Source organism: Diabrotica virgifera, chromosome 7 (genome assembly GCF_917563875.1).
Source record: "Diabrotica virgifera virgifera chromosome 7, PGI_DIABVI_V3a".
NCBI lineage: Eukaryota > Metazoa > Arthropoda > Insecta > Coleoptera > Chrysomelidae > Diabrotica > Diabrotica virgifera.
The window spans coordinates 197,464,620-197,487,796 of NC_065449.1; the positions used below are offsets into that span (position 1 = coordinate 197,464,620).

Here is a 23,177-nt window from a genome sequence, read left to right on the forward strand (position 1 = left end):
ACTAAATGTAATGGCGATAGATGGTGACTGTAGGGCGAAATATGCTTAAATCGTTTTACTGCCAAGCTCTAATACCGTTTAAGTATGCGAATCTGTACTTAGAGTAAAATTTTAAATAAGTGCACTTAAACCCTTTTACTTCCAACCCCCTCAATTCATTCTTCATTTTCTTACTTCAAAAAGATGTTTTTCTTTTTTATACTAATTTGAAATATTTTAAGTTATTTTTTCTTTTAAAACTGTCTAATAGTGCAAAATTTAAGTTTTTAGAAAAATAAGTCTTTCTTTAAAAGTATTGTAATTGTTACCAACCATATTTAAAATGTAGCCTATCTTTATCTGAATAAAAACCGTTTAAAACCATATATGTAGTAAAAGAAAAAGGATACAAGGAATAGGAAAAATGTTGGATGACAGAAAATGACAATTTGTTTCAACATGTATATTATACATAATCCTAAATTTTAAATAAAAATAAAACTTGATAATATAATTTTGACATGAACAAAGGACTACTATCTAGTCCCTTACAATAAAGATGCTTTAAACACTGATCATGAAACATTCTCCGAGGCGCCTAATGCCTCAGTACGGAAAAACGCTCTTAAAGAAGTGCCTGACATCCTTAAGCTTTCTTGGTGTCGATGTAGGTGATAAGATCGACTACTCTGTTGGAATAACCGTACTCATTATCGTACCATGAGATAAGTTTGACGAATTTGTCGTTAAGTTGGATACCAGCTTTAGCATCAAAGACAGAGGAGTGGGTGTCTCCAACGAAGTCGTTTGAGACTACTTCTTCGTCGGTGTATCCCAAGATTCCCTTAAGAGGACCTTCTGCGGCTTCCTTAACCTTGGCCTTAATTTGGTCGTAGCTGGCGGGTTTGCCCAAACGAACAGTCAAGTCAACAACGGATACATTTGGTACAGGTACACGGAAAGCCATACCTGTGAGTTTGCCTGAAATTGTTTAGTTATTAGTTCAGAGAACAACGAACAACGCTTTTATACGAAAATGAATATTTATGAATATACTACATATGGACAAAAATATATGTAAAAGGCTGTAAATATTACACAAACAATAACTCATTTACAATGTTATATTCCTAGTTAGTCTTGCTGTATTTGTCCTAATATTTAAATGTTTTTGTTATTATAGATAAATATATTAATATATTGTGAGGGAACAGTTAATTTCAAAAGCTTTGAAAGCTTACAAATTTACATAAACTTTCTTTTCTATTATACAACTATATTATTTTAGCATGAATTCTCTTTCATTTCCTTCGTAAGTCTCAATTTAACTTTCCTTTATGTTTTGGTTTTCTTTGGGCATCAATTTTATGTGATTACGGAAAGTTTCAGTTTATCGCTGGTTATTTGTATTCTCAATACAGTCTTATTAGTTTTTCTTATCATTTGCAATTATTTAGAGTTTAAACAAATATGAACACAAATTATATGGAGTGAAATGAATATATCCAAGAATAGACCAGTAAGGATCTGTTTTTAGGTGGATGTGAGAGGTGGCATTCAGATTTTTGCGGATAAAGTTAGGTGATAACTTTGTTAATAATAATTGATTTATGCTCCTTCTCAAATATGCCCGGAACATTAATAAAAAAAATAAAATAATTAAAAATTTCAAAAAATTTCGTCTTTTTCTACTTTTTTTGCTTATAACTTTAAAACGATTCATTTTGGAACAAAGTCGTATAGGAATAAAACAAAGTTAATTAAATTTTCTATCAGATGTGATTAGTTAAAAATGTCTTAATTTATCACCCTTGCTGCAAAATAGCAATAATATAAAATAAGGGGGCAAAACAAGCTTGCCCTTATTCAATGATTTTCCATCACTTAGGTTACACTTGGAACCTTCCTAATTCGCTTAGAAAGTTTTTGTAATGTGCTAAAACCGTACACCAAATTTCATTAAAATTGACTTACTAGATTTTGAATAATAATTTTGCAATCAAAACTTTTTTTAAAAAATTTAAATTTTTTAAAATCTTGCACAACAAAAACTAGAACATACAAAGATTTGTTCATTTTTTTACATATAAAGAAGCACTCCACCTATCTAATGCACTTTACAGAATTGAAATCAGATTGTTTAAGCAGCCTCAGCAATGTTTTAAAATTATAAACAATTTTTTGGCTTATAAACAAATTAGTCCTGTGGCCAGGAGGGCGTGCTACGGGCTCCTTTATTAAGATGGACTTACCCAAGATTTTTATGTATTTTTTGACCCGTAGAACACGATTTTTTTGGGTAACAGTTGATCCGGATGTCGATAAGATTGTTATAAACAAAGAACTTGAGGAATTACATAACATCGATTTTTCGCAAAATAAAACATATTTTTGTGTTTCTTGGGTAATTCTAAGTAAAAAATGTTCTTACAAGTTTTTTCGTAGGATGCATAGTTTTCGAGATAAACGCAGTGAAACTTTCAAAAATTCGAAAAATTGCAATTTTTGAACGCGAATAACTTTTGATTAAAAAATAAAATAGCAATTCTGCTGACAGCATTTGAAAGTTATAAGTCAAATTATACTGGTTTTAATTATTTGCATTGCTAAAAATTAATTTTTTTATTATTAAACAAAGCTATTTGTTTATAAGCCAAAAAATGGTTTATAAGTTTAAAACATTGCTGAGGCCCCTTAAATAATCCGATTTTAATTCTGTAAAGTGTATTAGATAGGTAGAGCACCTCTTTATATGCAAAAAATTAGACAACTTTTAAATGGTCTACTTTTTGTTCAGAAAGATTTTAAAAAATTTGAACTTTTTTAAAAACATTTAGATTGCAAATTTATTATGCAAAATCTATTAGGTCGATTTTAATGAAATTTGGTACACGGTTTAAGTATGTTACAAATAATTTCCTAAGCGAATTACTAAGGTTCTAAGTGCCACCAAAGTGGTTAAAAACATTGAATAACAACAGGCGTATTTTGCCCCCTTATTTTGTATTTATTGCTATATTGCAGAAAAGGTAATATGTTAAGACATTTTTGACCAGTCGTATATCATACAAAATTTAATTATCTTTATTTTATTTCTCTACGACTTGGTTCCAAAACGAATCGTTTTAAAGTTATAAGCAAAGAAAGCAGAAAAAAATCGACGTTTTTCGAAATTTTTAAATATTTTAATTTTTTTATTAATGTTCCGGGCATATTTGAGAAGGAGCATAAGTCAATTATTATTACTGAAGGTGTCACCTAACTTTATCTGTAAAAATCCGAATGCCACCTCTCACATCCAAAAATAGACGTTTTTTCACAGATCCTTACTGGTCTAGAAATAAAAATAGGGAAAGCCTGCATGCATTTAACAACATGAAACAAATACTATGTAGATGAAACCTTAGCCTACAATTGAAATTATGCTTAAATGTTGTTTTCTCAGTCTTGATGTATGTTGTAGAGTAGTAAACGCTTAATAAGCAATGCATGAGTAAGCTGGAGGCATTTGAGATGTGGGTAAATCAAAGGATGTTGAAAATCTCTTGGAAGGACAAAATAACTAACCAAGTAATACTGGACAGAATGAATAAACAAAAAGAAGTTGTATAACAAAATCAGAAAATTACAATATTTGGGACATATTACACTTGGGAGATAAAAATCAACTGTTACGAACAGTTTATACAATACAGGGAAACATATGCAGGGAACAGCACCGAAAGGAGAAGAATGTCTTGGTTGAGGAACCTTAAGGAATTGTTCAACTGTTCCTAGAAGTAACCTTCAGGGTCAGAATTGTCATGATGATGGCCAACCTTTGTAACAGAGATGGCACATGATTAAGAGTTTAAATCTCAGAGCATTATACAATTGCAAACCACCAGCTAAGACAAAATAAACCTTTGAAATTTCTTTAATGTATATTTTATTTACTAAAGCGTGAAGAACCGATAGAAAAAGTGAATTTCGAAACATTTACTCTTATCAATAAACTGTGAGGTATCACTGAATGGTGTGCACAAAGTTCACAGTTATGAAACATGAACAACTAAATAGGTTTATTTTCCATGTCAGACTTAATTACATCAAAGAAACAAACAAGTTCAAATATTACCTAATTATATTATTCAGGGTCAGTTATAAAAATATCTATCAGAAGATAAGAGAAAAAAAATATTTTAGATTATAAACCTGAGATTTTTGTTATTTCTAGTTTGTTTCAATTAATAGGATGTTAATAAAATAAATATAATATATCGCTCATCCGGAAGAAAAGTGATACAACTCAAAAAATGCATAATAATTTAAGTGTTAAATTGATTTCAAAAATCCTCTACTTTTAGTGTCACATAGATGTTTACTTTTAACTTTGTAAGATATCGGTAGTGTCATTATTCATTTGGCGGTAAAATGAATATTTTTATTCCAGAACATTGACACATTTCAGTTATGCTCTGATGTTAGAAGCGAATGTATCGTTATTTATCACGAAAACTGTTGTATTTCGAGAAGTGTCCTAGGTATTTATCGGCGTTTCGACGGAAAAATGACCAATACTTTAAAAGAAAAGTGACGTAATTCAAAATGTTATCTTTTTTGTTGAATCAGATATAGTTTTTTAAATTCGAAAGAAATGTTATAAATCACAACAGAACATAATTTAAAACATGTATCAAAGATAAAAAAGTTTTGTTTGTCTTTCGTTTGGCCCCTAAAGACGACTAAAAATTCAACTTATACCAACCACCCCAAAACGCGTCGTGACGTCATCGGGCTATATGTTTACATTCTGAACCAACAAAGTAAACAAAATTGTATATAATTTTAAATTAGACATTCAAAACGTCAGTAGAAAAGAATATAAATATTTTTTCAAATTTTGTTTTTAATTATTTTATTTTTTGGAGGTAATACTTCTTTACGCGCGATATGAGGGTGAATTTTTATATGTTAAAACCTACGATCCCGGCGCATGCGCATTATAACTTTGTTCCGATTGGATGTTCAAATGACATGTCAAAAATTATCCAATATGGAAGCTCTAGCGCAGCTGTGGTTTGGACGGTTGACGGTTTGGTTATGTCATGGTTGTTGCGTTTTAAAATTTGTGGGAAGAGAAACAACAAAGGTTAGTTAATAGTTATACTGCCTTTTTAAACAGTTTTCATATTATATTTTTGAAGTTATATTATATTTATATTTCATTTATTAACATTAATATTAATAATACAACTTGCGCAATTTGAAAAAGGTGGTTTAAAAGGTTTTTTTATTATAATTTTGTGTCTTTGGATTTGTCTTCCTTGGGCGTAAAATAATAAAACATCTATTTTTATATTTCACTTGTCACCGTGATGTATAATTATGTATATCTGAAAGGTAAGTAGCATGCGGCTTGATGGCCTTGTTGGTAGAGCATTGGACCAGAGATCAAAAAATCGCGAGATTGCGGGTTCAAATCCCGGACGATTCATATTTTTTTCTTTTTTTTTTTAATATTTGGCATTGTTAAGTTTTGGTTCATTTTTGGTAATTATTGTTAATTTTTTGTATTGTAACTGTTAAGTAGGTATATTTATTTCGTTGAAATTATATTATAATAGAAGTATAACTTCTTACGTGTGTACAAAGTACACACACATTCTTTTTCCTTTATTCCGCGACAACGAGCTGGCCAAATACCCAAGTAGGTGGAGGCCAATAAACTAAAGAAGAAGCAGAAGAATATACCTAATTATAACCATTAACGGAACCATATAGTTAAACTATGTGACGTCACGGGTCGTTTGAACTATTTTAAAATACAGAAGACTTTAAATTTGTACTTCTAAGTGATTATGAGTTTTTGAAGCGTGAAATTTTGGAAATATTTTTATACAAAACTGAACATTATTATGTAATAAAAAAAATGTGCAAGTTCCCTATTAGAAACATTCACTTATTCATATTCTTCGTTTGTAATTTATAAGTTTTAGCAATTACTATTTAAAACTGACAGTTAATTAAGATATAAAACATCTATTTTTGTTTCCTCAAAAGTTGTTTTTTGAATTGACACTTTTCTTCCGGATGAGTGATAAATAGGAAAAGATAACTTACCATTAAGGCTTGGAATAACCTTGCCAACAGCCTTGGCGGCACCAGTGGAAGCTGGGATGATGTTTTGTCCGGCACCACGACCGTCACGCCACAATTTTCCAGAGGGTCCGTCGACAGTTTTTTGTGTGGCGGTTGTGGCATGTACGGTGGTCATCAAACCTTCAACGATTTCGAAGTTGTCGTGGATGACTTTGGCGAGTGGAGCAAGGCAGTTGGTAGTGCAAGAAGCGTTAGAGATTACCTGAAAAAGAAAGCACATTTTCGTTTTTAACATGCAATATTGAAAAAAGAATTGGTGTAATATTTCCAAGAACTCTTGCTTTTCACATACAAACATAATCGTTAATGTTTATACACACATCGGCAAAATTAGCCGAACACCTTAAAAATGGGACATGTTTGATGTCTCGAATTTCCTAAACCTGTTGTCCGATTTGAGTGATTCTTTTAGTATTTTATAGCCTTATTATTTAACGACGTTCTACACCTTCGTTCCGGGGTATGCCTCTCAGAGGAAAGAGGGGGAAACTTATATGCAAGCGAAAGTTGGTAACAATGCATTTACAGCAGAATACTCAAATCATATGTTTCAGTATTGAATACTTTATAAAAATAAATTATAATAAATTACGGAAATTACGGAATAAATTACGGAATTAATTATAATAAATAAATTAAAAATAAATGGTACGGTAAACAATCCTCATTTTTTAATATGTTATTCCTTACAAAAAAAAAACCTTTCATTTAAGCACAAATAATTAAAAATCGTAAATTTGGGTCAAAAGTTATTAACTTTTTAAGAATTCCCATAAGAGCCCATGTTAAAACTTAACTTTGACCCTTAATAGTAATTAAACGGCACGGTAAAACAATTTTTAAAAAATCAGATCTTAGTTTTTTGAAGTAAACTATAACATACTAAAATTTCATGCAAATCCTTAATTCTTTGCCGAAGGTGTAGAACGTCGTTAAGAATATCGTTGTAATAATATTATTGCTAGACAGGTAAATGTCATTTTATACCGGGTGTAACAATCACACTGTGTTTTTTTCTTAAAGTTCGGAGCATCCTGTGGATTATTCTAGCATATATAAAATATTAAAATTAAAACTAGATTGTAGACTTAGGCTTTCTTAACATTTTCATTTTTGATTCATTTGCTTAAGTTGGAAAATAAAAAAGTTATGTGCTTTAACATCTAGTCATGTTTTTTATCAATAAATCCTCATAGTAGGGGAGGAAAGTATTCTAAATTTGCAGTTACTCGAGCGTTATGGGACCTATTGTATTGTGAAGAGTCTGTGCTAAAACCAAAAAAAGTTAAGGTAAGTTTTCCATAAAGTGTGGGACTCTCCATTTTTTTATTTAATTTTCCATTTCCACCAATCGCTTTTTACGATTACAGCGCCAGCTATTCATAATTGGAAAAAATGTTGCGAATAAAAGTTGCTTATTTTTACGTCAAGGATCCAAATCTGCAATAAAAATTGGGGACTCCTATTTAAGATTTTAACGTAACCCCCCACCCCACCTCCGTGGGGGGTCGTGTTTGGTGCCATTCGGTAGATTTTTGAAAAATATTGAATAGGTGTATTTTGCAGTTTTATGATCTGATGTTCATTTCGCAAAATATCGCAGGGTTTGTATTTAAAATTTTTAATTTACCCCCCACCCCTCTCCGTGGGGTGTCACGAGCCCCCACGGAGGTTGGGTGGGGGATTTAATTTAAAATCTTAAATAGGAGCCCCCAATTTTTATTGCAGATTTGGATTCTTTACGTAAAAATAAGCAACTTTTTTTCGACACATTTTTTCGAATTATGGATTAGATAGATAGCGCTATAATCGGAGAAAAATGATTGTTTCAAATGGAAAATTAAATTAAAAAATGAAAAGTCCCCCACTTTATGGAAAACTTGTTGTAACCTTTTTCTGATTTTAGTACATACTCTTCACAATCCAATAGGTCCCCATAACGCTCGAGTAACTGCAAATTTAGTATACTTTCCTCCCCTACTATGAGGATTTATTGATGAAAAACATGGATAGCTGTTAACGCACATAACTTTTTTATTATCTCACATAAGTAAATGAGTCAAAAAGGAAAATGTTAAGAAAGCCTAATTCTACAATAGAGTAATAATTTTTATATTTTACATATGCTAGAATATTCCACAGAGTGTTACAAACTTTAAGAAAAAAACACAGTATGATTGGTACACCCGGTATAAAATGATATTTACCTATCTAGCAACAATATTATTACAACGCTATTCTTAAATAATAAGGCTATAACATACTAAAAGAATCATTCAAATCGAACCACTGGTTTAGGAAATTCGAGACATCAAACATATCCCATTTTTAAGGTGTTCGGCTAATTTTGCTGGTGTGTTTATATTGTATTTATACAATATAAGGGATTAAACTACAATAATTGTAATGGGAATTGCATTTTACATTTGTTTTTGACGTTCGGATTTGCAATCCAGAAATGGCTTTCAAAATTTTTATAATTCTGGACCTCGGAAGTAAACTACACTATGTCGACATGGTGTTGTTGTGTGTGTTTGAGCATTATTGGCTTCAGAGTCAATGCCATTCGCCACCTTACCTTTTTGGAGTTATTTGTATTATTTATGCGGAATTCCTGCTTTCTACTGGTTTGTTTAGGTAGGTATCCAATCACAATCCTGCTCCAATTTTACAAAGAACTGTTTTATATACCTATATTTAATTTTTCAACAATTTTTATTTCTATTTGGAATTATTTCCTTTCGTTGTGATTTTTTAAATCTTTTTTTTTTTATTATTTATTCACTTATTTATTTATTTTTTATTTTTAATTTTTTTTTTCATTGTCTTTTTCCAATATAAAGTGGGATATTAGACTAGGACACAATTTGACGCTCAGGGGTCGATCAGAGTATTTAGACGAGACAGGCGGACCTCGGATAGACATACGGCTTAAATGGTGTTGTTTTAAGTAAGTTCCTTTAATCCACTTATTTTATTAGTTGGATTATACAAATTAGTTATATATTATCATTAAAATGTGGTCATATTGTCTGTCAACCAATTATGGGATATATCAGATTTTTATTAACAAGTGCTCTATAAACTTTGCTGCAAATAGTGTAGTTTACCTCCGAGGTCCAGAATTAGAAATTATGTTAACCTGCACATGTTTATCAAATGGCGCTTTGTGGCATTCAATTTGATAGTTGGCTTACTTGGCCTCTGATTTATATCAAATTCTGATCTTTATATCATTATGTAGTTAATTGTAGATATCCCCTTTGTCCCCTTGATACTTGAGAATTTTCTAAATTCTAACTTATCCAAGAGGCAGATGAAAGTATCGCACAACCAAAACTGATTTTGGCAGTAAAGTGATTAGTACAGACGTAAAGGTCACAAAGAGCATAGTGTTTGAGGCCACACCACAACTAGTCCTGTCCATATTATGACAAGAAAAAATTTACTGATTTACAAATTATTTCAAGAGAAGTTAGACGATGAAGAGGTTCTGAAACTGATTCCTTATGGCAAAGTTAAATACTATTTTGTGTGGGATTACATACAGTCGGAAAAATGAAAGAATACCCATGAACAATCACATCAATCACTTATTTTGTATTTGCTGTCTTTTTTTATAAATACCAAACGTTTGTTATAGAAAAAGATAGCAAATACAAAATAAGTGATTGATGTGATCGTTCATGGGTATTCTTTCATTTTTCTAACTGTAGATTACATTGATTGTAATGAAAATTTGATTCAATAAAATTGTGTTTTGACTAGGAAAGTTTTGAGGTAGTTCTGATTTCTTTCATTATATATGGATTTTGGGCTGCTGAATCCGAATATGAAGTTTGCGGACCAAATTTTTTGCCGGAACATTGAAAAAATCGCGAAAAATTTCAGCTTTTTTCCGCTTTTTTGCTCAAATCTCGAAAACTATTAACTTTTAGTAAATAGTCTGAAAACAGAAATTAAAGTACTTAAAATTATCTACAAATATCACTATTTAATTTTTTTTTCAGACGAACCGTTCGGTCTAAAGTACAAGTTGAAAATTGCCAATTTTTAACGGTCTCGGCAAAACCCACTTTTTACATTCCAAAACTTTATTTTTTATTAGAATGCTGTCATTTGATAAGTTTCTCCTAGTTTTCTGTACAAATAATACCTAAATGTTAGTTCATAGGTAGGTATGTTATGTCTCTTGTGACAGCTTCCATGACTCCATTCCGTCCTAAGAGGCCGGGAATGTCTCTGCTTTTCCCTTAGAGCCACAGAAGGTCAGGCACAGATGGAGTCACTGTTATCTTGATTTCTGATAAACCTTGAGGTTTTGTCCTTTTAAAATGAATTAGTTGAACAGCTCCCTGACTTCCATAAACCACAGGCGCGGGTTTCTTGTTTATCCGAGGAATGGATTGCTTAGGAGCTACTGCATGTTTTGGTGCAATAAAAGAAATGCCACATATGACCTGAAAAGTGTGGTATTTGTCGATTGTATGTACGTTAAAATCAGCGTTATCGTACACCTGCTGTGTAAAGCACAGCAGGTCAATTTTCTGCGGATCGCCTGCGAATGCTGACACTTCCAGGCGAACAGCTTATGTATAGGATGAACAAAACCCCAAAGAGGAAACTACATCAACCTAATTTCTTGAGCTGTACTTTTTGTAGAGAAAACGGCCAACCCTGCAAGGAATGATGAGACCAACTATCTGGGCCTTACTGCTGCTACAAGACTTTGAGCAAGCGCGTTGCTTATCTGGAAGTGTCAGCAATCGCAGGCGATCAGCAGCAAATTGACCAGCCGTGCTTTACACAACAGGTGTACGAAAACGCTGATTTTAACCCTTTCTATGCAAGGCCTTAATTGGCATGCTGGTCCCTCAATCCCAAAGATATTTTCATGCTTAGAGTCCCATTGCCTTATATACACGTCGCATATAAATAAACAAATAAATGACCAAAACATGTTTTTTAATGAGATTTTTTTAACCAAATTAAACGTTTTCTTTTCAAAAGTACTCATCGGAGTGCAAAACCAACTTGAAAAAATGTAACTAACTTAAAAAAGAATAATGTAATGTAAATTAACATTAAAAGTCTTCTTTTGTGTGGTACTCCTCAAAACATGACACTACGCAATGGCCGACTCCGCATCTTGCACACATGTATCTCGATTCGCTTCTTTGTTTTTCTGGTCTTTTCTGTAGCTAGCTTCCTTCACCTTCTAGCAGCTACCTATAAGCGTTGCCACCAGTGCTACAATGTAGTATATATCTAAAATATGTGAACAAATATACGGCAATGGGTCCGCATGACCTGTCTTAGGGGCCAACATTTTGAGGCTTTGGGAACAATAATCTAACATTTTCGGACATATTTCTATAGGTCTGGATCCCGCGTATGAAAAAAAAGTTGATTAATAGCAAGCTGAAAATTTGTTAATAGCTTAAGGGCGTCTAGTCGGATAAACTTTGATATATGGGAACAGTGGAACAGGGGCAGTTCTAATTGTAGAACAGGTTAAAAATTTGGAACGGTCAGACCACGAAAACGGCACATGTATTTTGTCCGACAGAACAGACTTAAACTCTCCGAACAGAGATTAAACTCTCATGCAAAAATCAGACTGCTATTTATCACCAAATGGGCGTTTTAATGAGTGGAACACGTAGAATATGTCAAATGACAGGAATTATGACAGGTGATAAATAGCAGTCTGATTTTTGCATGAGAGTTTAATCTCTATTCGAAGAGTTTAAGTCTATTCTGTCGGACAAAATACATGTGCCGTTTTCGTGGTCTGACCGTTCCAAATTTCTAACCTGTTCCACAATTAAAACTGCCCCTGTTCCACTGTTCCCATATATCAAAGTTTATCCGACTAGACGCCCTTAAGCTATTAACAAATTTTCAGCTTGCTATTAATCAACTTTTTTTTCATACGCGGGATCCAGACCTATAGAAATATGTCCGAAAATGTTAGATTATTGTTCCCAAAGCCTCAAAATGTTGGCCCCTAAGACAGGTCATGCGGACCCATTGCCGTATATTTGTTCACATATTTTAGATATATACTACATTGTAGCACTGGTGGCAACGCTTATAGGTAGCTGCTAGAAGGTGAAGGAAGCTAGCTACAGACTAACTAATTTTATTTACTACATACAATTGTTTACGTTTTGATAGCATAACCCGAATCTTATTTTTTCTTCTTATTATTTTTTGGGCTATGGCCTTGACAATTATCCAGTAACCAGGACTAATATAATTGGCTAATATAATTAAAAGTGCGAATAAAGTTGCAGAGCGTAGAAATAGGGGTTGCTTTACCGAACTTGCACGGTCCCAATAATCAATTGTGTTTTAATCCAGCATAAACTAATATTTTTTTTTTTCAATTATGTATTGTAATTAATAAATGTTACAGATTTTAAATTAAAAGTAGTTTTTTGTTTTTTTTTATTTGGCCTGTACAGGACCATGCAACCAATAATTGATATTCCTATGTTTTTACAGATTGGGAGGTTGTTCTTAAAAATTAATTGAAATAACTGAGATTGTATTTTTGTTCATTAAAAATAGTCCAGCACATCAGTTTTTTTGCTAATATTTCAATGCACATAAAAATTATACTATTTATGTGCATGAAACTACTTATATTCAGTAAATACCTATTAAATGTCATTACACTTTTTTAACTAACTACAAAACAGTTTTTTACCTAAAAATGACTTCTTACAATACTTTTTCAAAAGGTACTTTTTATAAGGGAGTTATAATTTTGGAATTCTATTTACTCTAGACCTTTATAAAACTATGTATACACATACAACTTAACTGTAGTAAAAGGAGGTAAAAAAGGTAAAACACAAAAAGGATGATTTAATTTAACTGTTTGCTATTTTCTCAATGAGATTAACACTCCGGTGGCCACACTGCGGTACTCCTTGCCACATTTTAAAGTTTTAATAAGTTTTACCAATATTCCTTTGTACACACCACACTATCTATTTAGATATGTGCGAGTGACTATCTTTAAAACACTACCTGCGGCTATTGCATTTTCTGAAGCGTTTTATCAGTTTGATATAGCGTTGAAGTGAGAGTTGTTCAATAATTTTTTTTGCAAAAATCAAAGTAAGAAAAAAATTAAATGCAATGTGTGTTTATAAGACTAATTCAATTATTTTGTATGTAGGTATTTTACTTTTGAGACGTTTGTGAGTTTTTTTTTGTAGTAAGCATTTTCTTTGTTCAGATTACATTGTAAGACTGACTACCCCTTTTTTTAGTTTGCGCCTGAGTTGTTACATTATGTTAAGTCCAACAATAAAGTGTTAAAAACAACGCTTTTCTTTTGTTACTTAACAAATTTTTGATATTTTTAACATCTAATACCTTTTTTTATATGCGCTGCATTAGGTGCTGCAGTGTGTCCACTCGTGTATGAGACGAGTCTACCGGATGGTAAAAGATACTTTCAATCATAACTTGTTAGTTGCAGATTTCTATTACAGTAGAGTCTCGGTTATCCGCCATAAACGGGCCGACGGAAGGGCGGATAAGCAAAAATGGCGGATAATAGGGAGCGTTAAATGAAACACAAGTTTAGGCCTTGATGATTTCCAGTCTCCGATAGGAGTGGCACAAGAAGAAGAGAATCAGTTTAATTTTGACTGACATTGGATATAATGATTTAGGATGGACGAAAAAAACTAGCGATTTTCATCTGCCTTGATGATGTATCTCGTTTTGTTGCTGCCAATACTCGCCATCTTGTAACATCATAATATCGACAGCTCTGGCTTCTTGTTGCTCGGCGTATTTTATCTCATCTTAAAAATTGTTTACTATATTTTCAAAGTTACATAAATTTGAAAAAAAATTTTTGCTTAACTGGTGCGTCAGATAAAACGGAACGGAGGATAACCGAAGGACGGATAACCGAGACTCTACTGTATAACATTTTTAATACTTACGGGATCAGCTGGATTGTAGGCATCCAAGTTAACACCACATACATACATTGGAGCATCAGCAGATGGAGCTGAGATGATGACTTTCTTAGCACCACCGTCAAGATGTTTCTTGGCCTTTTCAATTGTGGTGAACACTCCGGTAGATTCTACTACATAATCTGCACCAGCTTTGCCCCATGGAATAGCCTATTAAAATAAAATATATAATTATCGCATTTTAAACACAACTGCAATATTACACATTTTTTGTAAGATACTTACAGCTGGGTCTCTTTCTTGGTGTACGGAAATGACTTTGCCATCAACAACTAAGTTTTTGCCATCACTGTTGACACATCCCTTGTAGCGACCGTGGGTAGAGTCAAATTTGAACAAGTATACCATGTAGTCGACATCAAGGAAGGGATCGTTGACAGCTACTACTTCAACTCCTTTTTCAAGAGCTGCACGGAGTACAAGACGACCAATACGGCCAAAACCGTTAATTCCAATTTTCACCATATTGCAAGAATATCTGAAAAAAAAAACACACAATATGAGTACATTATTTCATATAAAAAGACATGTCATATTTAGATATTGCTGATATATCATAACTAATTGAAATCATTAATCAAACACTCTCAAAATACATTGAAACTAAAATAAGGGACTACCAGCAGGGGTTTAGAGATGGAAGGGCAACAATAGACGCAATACACATACAGTGGAACCTCGATAACTCGGATTAATCGGGACCGCGGCCGATCCGGGTTATCGAAAATCCGGGTTAGCCGGAGAGCATGGTAAAAATTAATAAAATACGGTATACTTATAGATAAAGTCCCTTATAAGCAAAATAATATGAAATATATATGCACAGTTACCTATGGTTGTATAGAGTTTAGTATAGACAATATAGAGTATTATTAATCTCTAGGTAAAAAAAACTCAGTCAGGTTGGTTGTGTCAATAATTTCGTCTGGTCTGCTTATGTAATTTAAGAACAGTGACTCTTTCATTGTTTAAAAGACCATTGTTTAAAGAACAATTTCTTAAAACACAGTTGAAAATAAATAAAGGAATAACAGGTTGTTTGCGATAATGAATGTCGCTCTGCCGCCGCCGTGTGCATGAGTCATTTTTACTATCATATAGTTCAAATTACACAGATACCCATTATCTCTCAAATATTATATTATGATTGAAGGGAATTCGATATTTTTAAGACATTCCAGAAGCGGCTGCAGATAAAATGTTTTAACATAATACATACATTTTTATTGTTGAAATGTTTGTCCGATGAAAATGGGTCCGGGTTAGCCGGACTTCCGGGTTATCGGGGGCCGACTTAGCGAGGTTCCACTGTAATTACATAATCAATTGAGAAGTATTACGGACACGATATTGGGTCTATTGAATAAAAAGAAGTACCTACTTGCTTTTACTTCCTCATATTTAAGTATTTACTTAATAGCAATTGAATAAAGCATTAAAGAAATGACTTTATTCAATTAGTATTAAGTAAATACTTAAATACTTGTAAGTAAAAGCAAATACTTCTTTTTATTCAATAGACCCAATGACTTACACCTCCTTTATAGATTTCAAGTAAGAATTTGGCAACCCAACTAGAACCGACTTAATAGAAGACATGCTAGATATGCCAATGAAACTTTAAAGCTTATGAAAGTGAAAATGGAAGAATTGACGGCAGCAATAATAACGGATGACAGAATCACCAAAAATATAGAAATAGCAACTAGAGTACGACAAGGTGTAAGGTAATGAAAGAATCCTGACAGGAAACAGAACCTACTGGAAATACAATAACTTCCTCAAAGATACGAAGCTTACTCAGAATACTAAACTGAAAATTTACAGAGCAGCAATTGGACTAGTAATTGCATATGGTGCTGAAGTAATGTGTCTGACAAAGAAAGATGAAGAAAACTTGAGGATCCTAGAGAGAAAAATAATTCGGAGAATAGCAGGCTCACTAAACTTAGGTAATAATGAAATTATCAAATTTCATTTCATCATCATCAGATTTTTATCAAGGCACAGAGACTCAGATGGATGCGGCATAGAAAGGAGACATCCAGAGGCAGTTATCAAGAAAATCACTAAACAGAGACCAGTATCAGGAGACCAAGAAGAAGAACCAAAACCAGATGGGAGAACCACATAGTTGAGGACCTTAAAAAGATGATAGTTAGAGAATGGGTAACCATATATAAAAACAGGAACAATAAATGGAGAAAAATTGTAGAAGATGCCAAGTCACACAACCAATTGTAAAACCGAAATATTAATGTGGACTGATTCCCTTCAACAAATGAATCTTCTTCTTCTTCTTAAGGTGCCGAGACCGCTTGTTGATCGTTGGCTCTCATGTTGCCCAGCATATTAACAATCACTGTCTTATTTACAGCCGCACGAAATAGTTCAGTGTTAGTTTTCCCAAGCCATTGGTGTAGGTTTTTAAGCCAAGAAGTTGTACGGCGGCCCACACTTCTTTTTTCCATTATTTTACCTTGCATGACAAGGTGAAGTATGTCATATTTGTCAAAGTATTCCAAATTGAGCCTTTTAACCGTGTTCACTACTTCGCAACTTTTATTCAAACATTGCAAAACCCTTTCGTTTGTGACTCTTTCTACCCAACTGATCTTCAGAATACGGCGGTAGACCCACATCTCAAATGCTTCTAGGTTTATTAAAAGTGATTCTGTCAGGGTCCATGCTTCAATCCCGTAAAGTAGTACTGGGAATATATAAAATCAAACCATTCTTATGCGAAGTTCCAAATTTCGATCATGACTGCACAGGATTTTCTTAAATTTCATAAAACTTGTTATTGCTTTGGCAATTCTCCTTTTTATTTCTGTACTAGGGTTCCAGCTTTCATTAATATGAGTAGCCAGATATACAAGATTACTTACTCGTGCAATTGAATCATGACCGATTGTTACGTTATACTTATTATTATTTACGGCTGCCTGTTTACTAATAACCATAAACTTTGTTTTTCTTGCGTTGAGTTTGAGTCCATATATCGCGCCGAATGCCACCATTCGGTTCAATAACGCTTGAAGATGTTCAATTGATCCTGTCACTAACAAGGTGTCATCTGCGTATCTGATATCATAAGCATACCATTAATGAGTATTCCCTCTTTTGCGTTTTTCAACACTTCATTTAAGATTGTTTCAGCCTAAAGATTAAACAACATTGGTGACAATATACAGCCTTGTCGAACTCCACGCTTGATTTACTTCTTCAGAGCACTGATTCCCAACCCTAACACATGCAGCCTGGCCCCAATACAAATTTGTGATTATTCTAATGTCCCTACCGTCCAGACCGGTAGTTTTGAGAATATGTAGCATTTTTTCATGGCGAACTTTATCAAAGGCCTTTTCAAAATCAATCACGCACATGAAAACGTCATGATTTACATCTTTGCATCTTTGAATTAAAACTTGGGTTGCGAATAGTGCATCATGTGTTCCAAGGCCACAGCGAAAACCGAATTGAGTACTTGAGATTCTTTCCTCAATTTTTCTAATGTTCTTTGATGAATTATTCTGAGAAGTTTTCAATACATGACTCATTAGGCTGATGGTGCGATAGTCACTGCATTTTGTGGCTGAACAAATGAATCAGAAGAGCCCAGAGAGGCACTCACTCTGTTAGGAGTGTAGATGCCATGATGAGGATATAACTAATATACATTATAATTTAAATATTTTCTCAAAAATTTTATGTAATAAGTCCGTTAATTTGTAGTTTGGCAAATGATTTCAGTTTCTGCAGCCATCATAAATAAAAAAAAAATAAAAAGTCCTTTTTGGACTTATAACGGAATAAGATGGGTCAATGTGGTCATCAATACCATAAGAAGCTAGGCACCTTTAGAAGATTAAAATAAGTACAACTTCTATTAGTGACTTTACCATAAGCCGTAAAACTCATCTTTAAAAGCTACTTTAGTGTTGAATGACAGGAAATCATCCAATACAGGATAAAAACAATTATTGGTAGGGAAGGTCATGCAAGGTCACTGCAGAGTATGTTCCTTTTACAACAAATTTACATGACATTACTAATATTTTATAGTATTTACAGTGTGTACATATACAGTGTTTCCTTCTCATTTAATAATAATTTTATTCTGTATAAACTACTATAAAAAGTTGTTAATCCTGCCTTCATATTAATCAGGTACTCCATCAATTACTATCTTCCTAATTATGTCTTCTAATAATTTCATATGGATTTCTTTAGCATCCTTATCACATCACTTGTTCATAGGAGTGTTCATTGTACTTTCCCAGATAGAAATTTATTATATCTCTAATTTCACTGTTTCTTTTGATATTTTCATTTCTTCCTCCTTTCAGCACATAACATCATTATCTATTGGTACTGTTTTTACATTGCTAATTATCACTACTATCTATGTTAAAGTTGAATGCCATTTCTTCATTTTCTTCTGTCTATATTCTAAATCTGTGGTACTAAGCCAAAACCCCATATGTCAAAAATTATCGATTTTTCGTTTTTAATGCCAATATGTACATTGAGTGATGAAGAATATGATGACAAAACCCTACATGGCTAAACGCATCCATGTAACCGGTAGATGATAAAATTAGTTTCCGATATGTCCACTATTACAACAACACTGCGAACTTTTAAACTCGTCTGCTGCAAAATCGCGTTTTTTGACATATTGGGTTTTGCCTTAGCACCACAGAAATATTAGTCCACCTTATTAGAGGCAACTTTTTGTCTGGAAAGAATAGGTGGCAGGGTAATTGATTACTTGATAGACCAGAAGCAAAATAAGAGCAACAGAGATGGAATTACTAAGGAGAAGCTAGCTGAGTAACAAGAAGAGATAGAATAAATAACATGGAGATTAAGAAAAGAATGGGAATTAACTCAGTCCACCTTATTAGAGGCAACTTTTTGTCTGGAAAGAAAAGGTGACATGGCAATTGATTACTCAATAGACCAGAAACAAAATAAAAGCAACAGGGATGGAATTCCTTAGGAGAAGCTGCAGACTAACAAGAGATAGAATAAAGAATAACATGGAGATTAAGAAAAGAATGGGTGTTAACTCTGATATAATAGACTACATACAACAGAAGAGATTAACCTTGTAGGGGCATGTCAGAAGAGCACACAAAAAACGATAAATAAACAGAATACATAACAGAATGAAGCTTGATAGGAAGAAGAAAGAGAGGCAAACCCCGAAGATCCTTCAGGGATGAAGTGGACGAAATACGAAACAATGGAAAAAAGAAATCTGCAGGAAGGGGACTGGCAAAACAGAAAGAACATTAGAGTGAAGGAATACAGTGAAAACTGTGGAAATCCTTAGTATGTATGTATAGACCAGAACAATTCACTATTATAAGGAATGTAATAATGGTTTGAAGTAAAGGACAAACATTGGTAATGTTAATTAAATGTGGAACTAAAACTTAATGACAGGGTGTGCTCTTCCATATGAAGGTCATACAAGGTCACAGCGACCGGCATTTCTGTAAAAAATTGCCATAAGGAATTTGTAAAATTATTATATTTACTCGTAAATCGTTTAAAATCGTGGTATTTGTATTCTATAAAAAGTGACGTACACATGATCAAATGTATTACATAAAGGTCTCCATGATGCCTAAAAATACTTCGGCGCAGACAGATTTTTCTATAAATTGACAATGTTAAAAAGTACCTCTATAAATTAGTTACAATTTAAAGATAATGCAATTTTTAAAACTATATTAAATGCTGTACTTACGTTTTTTGTACACTACCGGTTAAAAGTACCTCACAGGCAGATACTAAAAAAGTGTCAGTTGAAGGACAAATTCTGACATAAAAATATAAAATGTATGTCACGTGATCAAGTTCTTCTTGGATGTTGCCAAGACTACGACATTTTTGTTTTAGACCGTAGAAGCCAGTGTTCGTTGGGGAAGAGTGAGGAATATTTCTTTTATATTATGTAATAAGCATTATTTATTAACAATGAGAAAAACATTGGATAAGTTAATTTGATAACAACCACAACTTAGGTATAGTCCGTCCGCTATAACATTTCCCATGCGGTACGATTCATTTTCAATCAAATTAAGTCAAAACATAAATTGAAACGAACGTCGATGTGTATATACATTTTGTATACTGTATACCAGCGGTGCTCAAACGGTCGATCGCGATCGACCGGTCGATCGCCAAAGTTTTTGAAGTCGATCGCGATTCACGGAAAAAATACACATGGAAAAAGTGGAGACTGCGCTAACTTGTGGATGATATGAAGTGCCATGCACTTCATCCAAGGAAAATTAAGATGAAAAACATCTTTAATTACAACTCTCTGTAGTTACAACCTTTATCAAACAGAAATGTGAAAAAAAGTTTTTTATTTTCAAATTTTTTGTACTAGCAGTCGATCGCTGGACGCTTACAGTTTATGTGGTAGATCCCTTGCAGTGTAAGTCTGAGCACCACTGCTGTATACTATATACATACTACACACATCGGCGTACGTTTTTTCCGATTATAGCACCATCTATACATTATTCGAAAAAATGTCTCGGATAAAAGTTACTTATTTTTACGTAAGGAATCCAAATGTTCAATAAAAATGGGCGCTCCTATTTAAGATTTTAAAGTAACCGCCCACCCCACCTCCGTGGGGGTCATGTTTGGTGTCATTCGATAGATTTTTCAAAAATATTAAACACGTATTTTTTAGTTTTTCGATCTGACGTTCATTTCGCGAAATATTCGCTTTTTTTGTGGAATTTTCTGACTCGCTCATTTCTTCACGCCCCGCTTAAATCGTCAGATTTTTGAAATATGCACTGTTTTGCATGTACTTAACTTACCTTATCTTAATTTGACAATTTCAAGTTTTTCTAAGGATAGATTTTTTCGGACCCCCCTTAACGAACTTCCCTGTATTAAGAGCCAATATATGGTAGAAGTACATTTACGGGATACAAGGTTTCTCCTCATGTGATAATCTGACGCGCTCGAGTAACTGCAAAAATCCCCGCTTGGGCTCCTCTACCAATAGAAAAACATTTATAACGAAAAACTAGCTCTTTTCAAAACAAGTCTAGAATGGAACAGTGACAATGAAGATTTATCCCTCTCTCACTTTTACAAAAACATCTGCATAAAATACAGTCTTTTAGAAGAAGAAATAAACAATTTGACATCAAAACAAGATGTGAAAGATCTGGATGATGAGGAAAATATTATTGACAAAACAACTTATATTATTGAGGACATACCAAATGATGAAAGCCCTGAAGGCCGCGTCCCACGATCAAATAATTTGATCAAACTGGTTTGAGCAAACTGAAAGTGACAGTTAGTGACGTCACATCCTGAGTGTTCATTGTGGATAATAATGAAAAATTTTAATTTTAAATAAAGTACAAACAAGTTAGACAACTCAATACAAAAAATTTGATCAAACTAGACTGATAGTGAGAGCACAGATTTTTAGAATTTCAAAAAAACTGCAATTGTAACGTCACTTTGACGTACTTCTTCAAGTACGTCAAGTTTGCTCAAACTGTTTGATCAAATTATTTGATGGTGAGACGCGGCCTTAATGTTCAAAACGTTTAACTAGAGAAAAAAGCTGATAAAACAGCCGAAGAACAGAACGAAATAGGTGAGGCATTAGGTGAGTACCAATCTGCAGCTGAAACAACAAGGGCGTTATTTGATAGGGGGCAGGGGGGCATTTGCCCCCCCTAACCCTAAAAATTACTGAAATTTACAAAAAATAGATCAATTTTGTATTATGTTTGCATATAAATGTATTGTATATATAATGCTTGCCCCCCCCTATCAAAATTTCAAATGACGCTCCTGTGAAACAAATATAAACATTTGGGATATTCTGAAATGTGACACTACTCCAACTAGCAAAAATCTTCAACATAACAATTTGGCTATTATTCAAGACACTTCTGCTACTCTCTAGCATCAGAATCACAAGTTCCATCTTTATCAATGGTAGAATTACTTACACTTCAGTACAGCAGTTTTTACTTTTATGCAATTTGGGATATTTGCAGTCTATGAAGAAAAGCGCATTGGCTTTATTGACCACTTTAAACTCATTTTTGTGTCTTGAAGATACAATTTTTTAACACAGAAATATTATAACACTTATCCATTATCTTGGTGTCAGATTTAGTGAGATAAGTCATCATTAGCATCATCGTCATCAACAGTCCATTTTTATCAACTTCAGGACATAAGCCCATTGACATATTAAGCGTAGACACGGCATACTCACCAAAAAAGCGTAACGTGGAAACAGCATGGAAACAGTCGATCGGTGGTCTATCTATCTCTTTTAACCAAGCGATCCAGCGCATGTGACAGACAAATATGGCTAGACCACTCAATCCTATGTCGGCGTTACACCTCGATGCATTGAGTGGCATACGACTAGCCAGGTCTATCCTTAACATGTCTCTGCATAAGCCTCCCCTGTTTGAATCCAGGGTGCATGCATGTTCTTGTGCAGCGTGGATGTAATTTATGTAATGTCATTAACATGACATTACTAAAATTTTATAGTATTTACAGTGTGCACATAGGACTACAGAGTTTCCTTCTCATTTAATAATAATTATTTTCTTCTGTTTAAACCACTATAAAGGGTTGTATGGTTAATCCTGCCTTCATTACATTAATCAAGTTTTCCCTCATTTACTATCTTTCTAATTATGTCTTCTAATAATTTCACATAGATTTCTTTAGCACCCTTATCACTTCTTCATAGGAGTGTCCTTGTTATTTTCCTTGATATAAAATCATTATATTTGTAATTTCATTCTTTCTTTTGATTCTCTCATTTCTTCCTCTTTTCAGTATATGAAATCATTATCTATTGCTACTGTTTTTACTTTTCCATTTATCACTATCTATGTTAAAGTTAAATACCATTTCTTCATTTTCTTCTGTCTATATTCTAAATATTTAATCCACCTTATTAGAAGAATAAGAGAAGAAACTGCAGAGTAAGAAAGAGAGAATAACATGGAGATTAAG

At 33.2% G+C, this 23,177-nt stretch overlaps 1 protein-coding gene across 1 annotated transcript; it reads right to left on the reverse strand.

Annotated features, from left to right (window-relative positions):
• Positions 1 to 427: 427 nt before the first annotated feature.
• Positions 428 to 20,055, reverse strand: LOC114329058 (glyceraldehyde-3-phosphate dehydrogenase 2). Its single transcript, XM_028278070.2, has 5 exons — positions 19,891 to 20,055; positions 14,355 to 14,607; positions 14,094 to 14,279; positions 6,082 to 6,322; positions 428 to 960 (listed from the first exon to the last, which is right to left on the reverse strand). The coding sequence occupies exons 2-5, from the start codon at positions 14,592 to 14,594 to the stop codon at positions 626 to 628; spliced, it is 1,002 nt and encodes a 333-aa protein (XP_028133871.1). The 5' UTR covers positions 14,595 to 14,607; positions 19,891 to 20,055; the 3' UTR covers positions 428 to 625.
• Between the last annotated feature and the right edge of the window lie 3,122 nt (positions 20,056 to 23,177).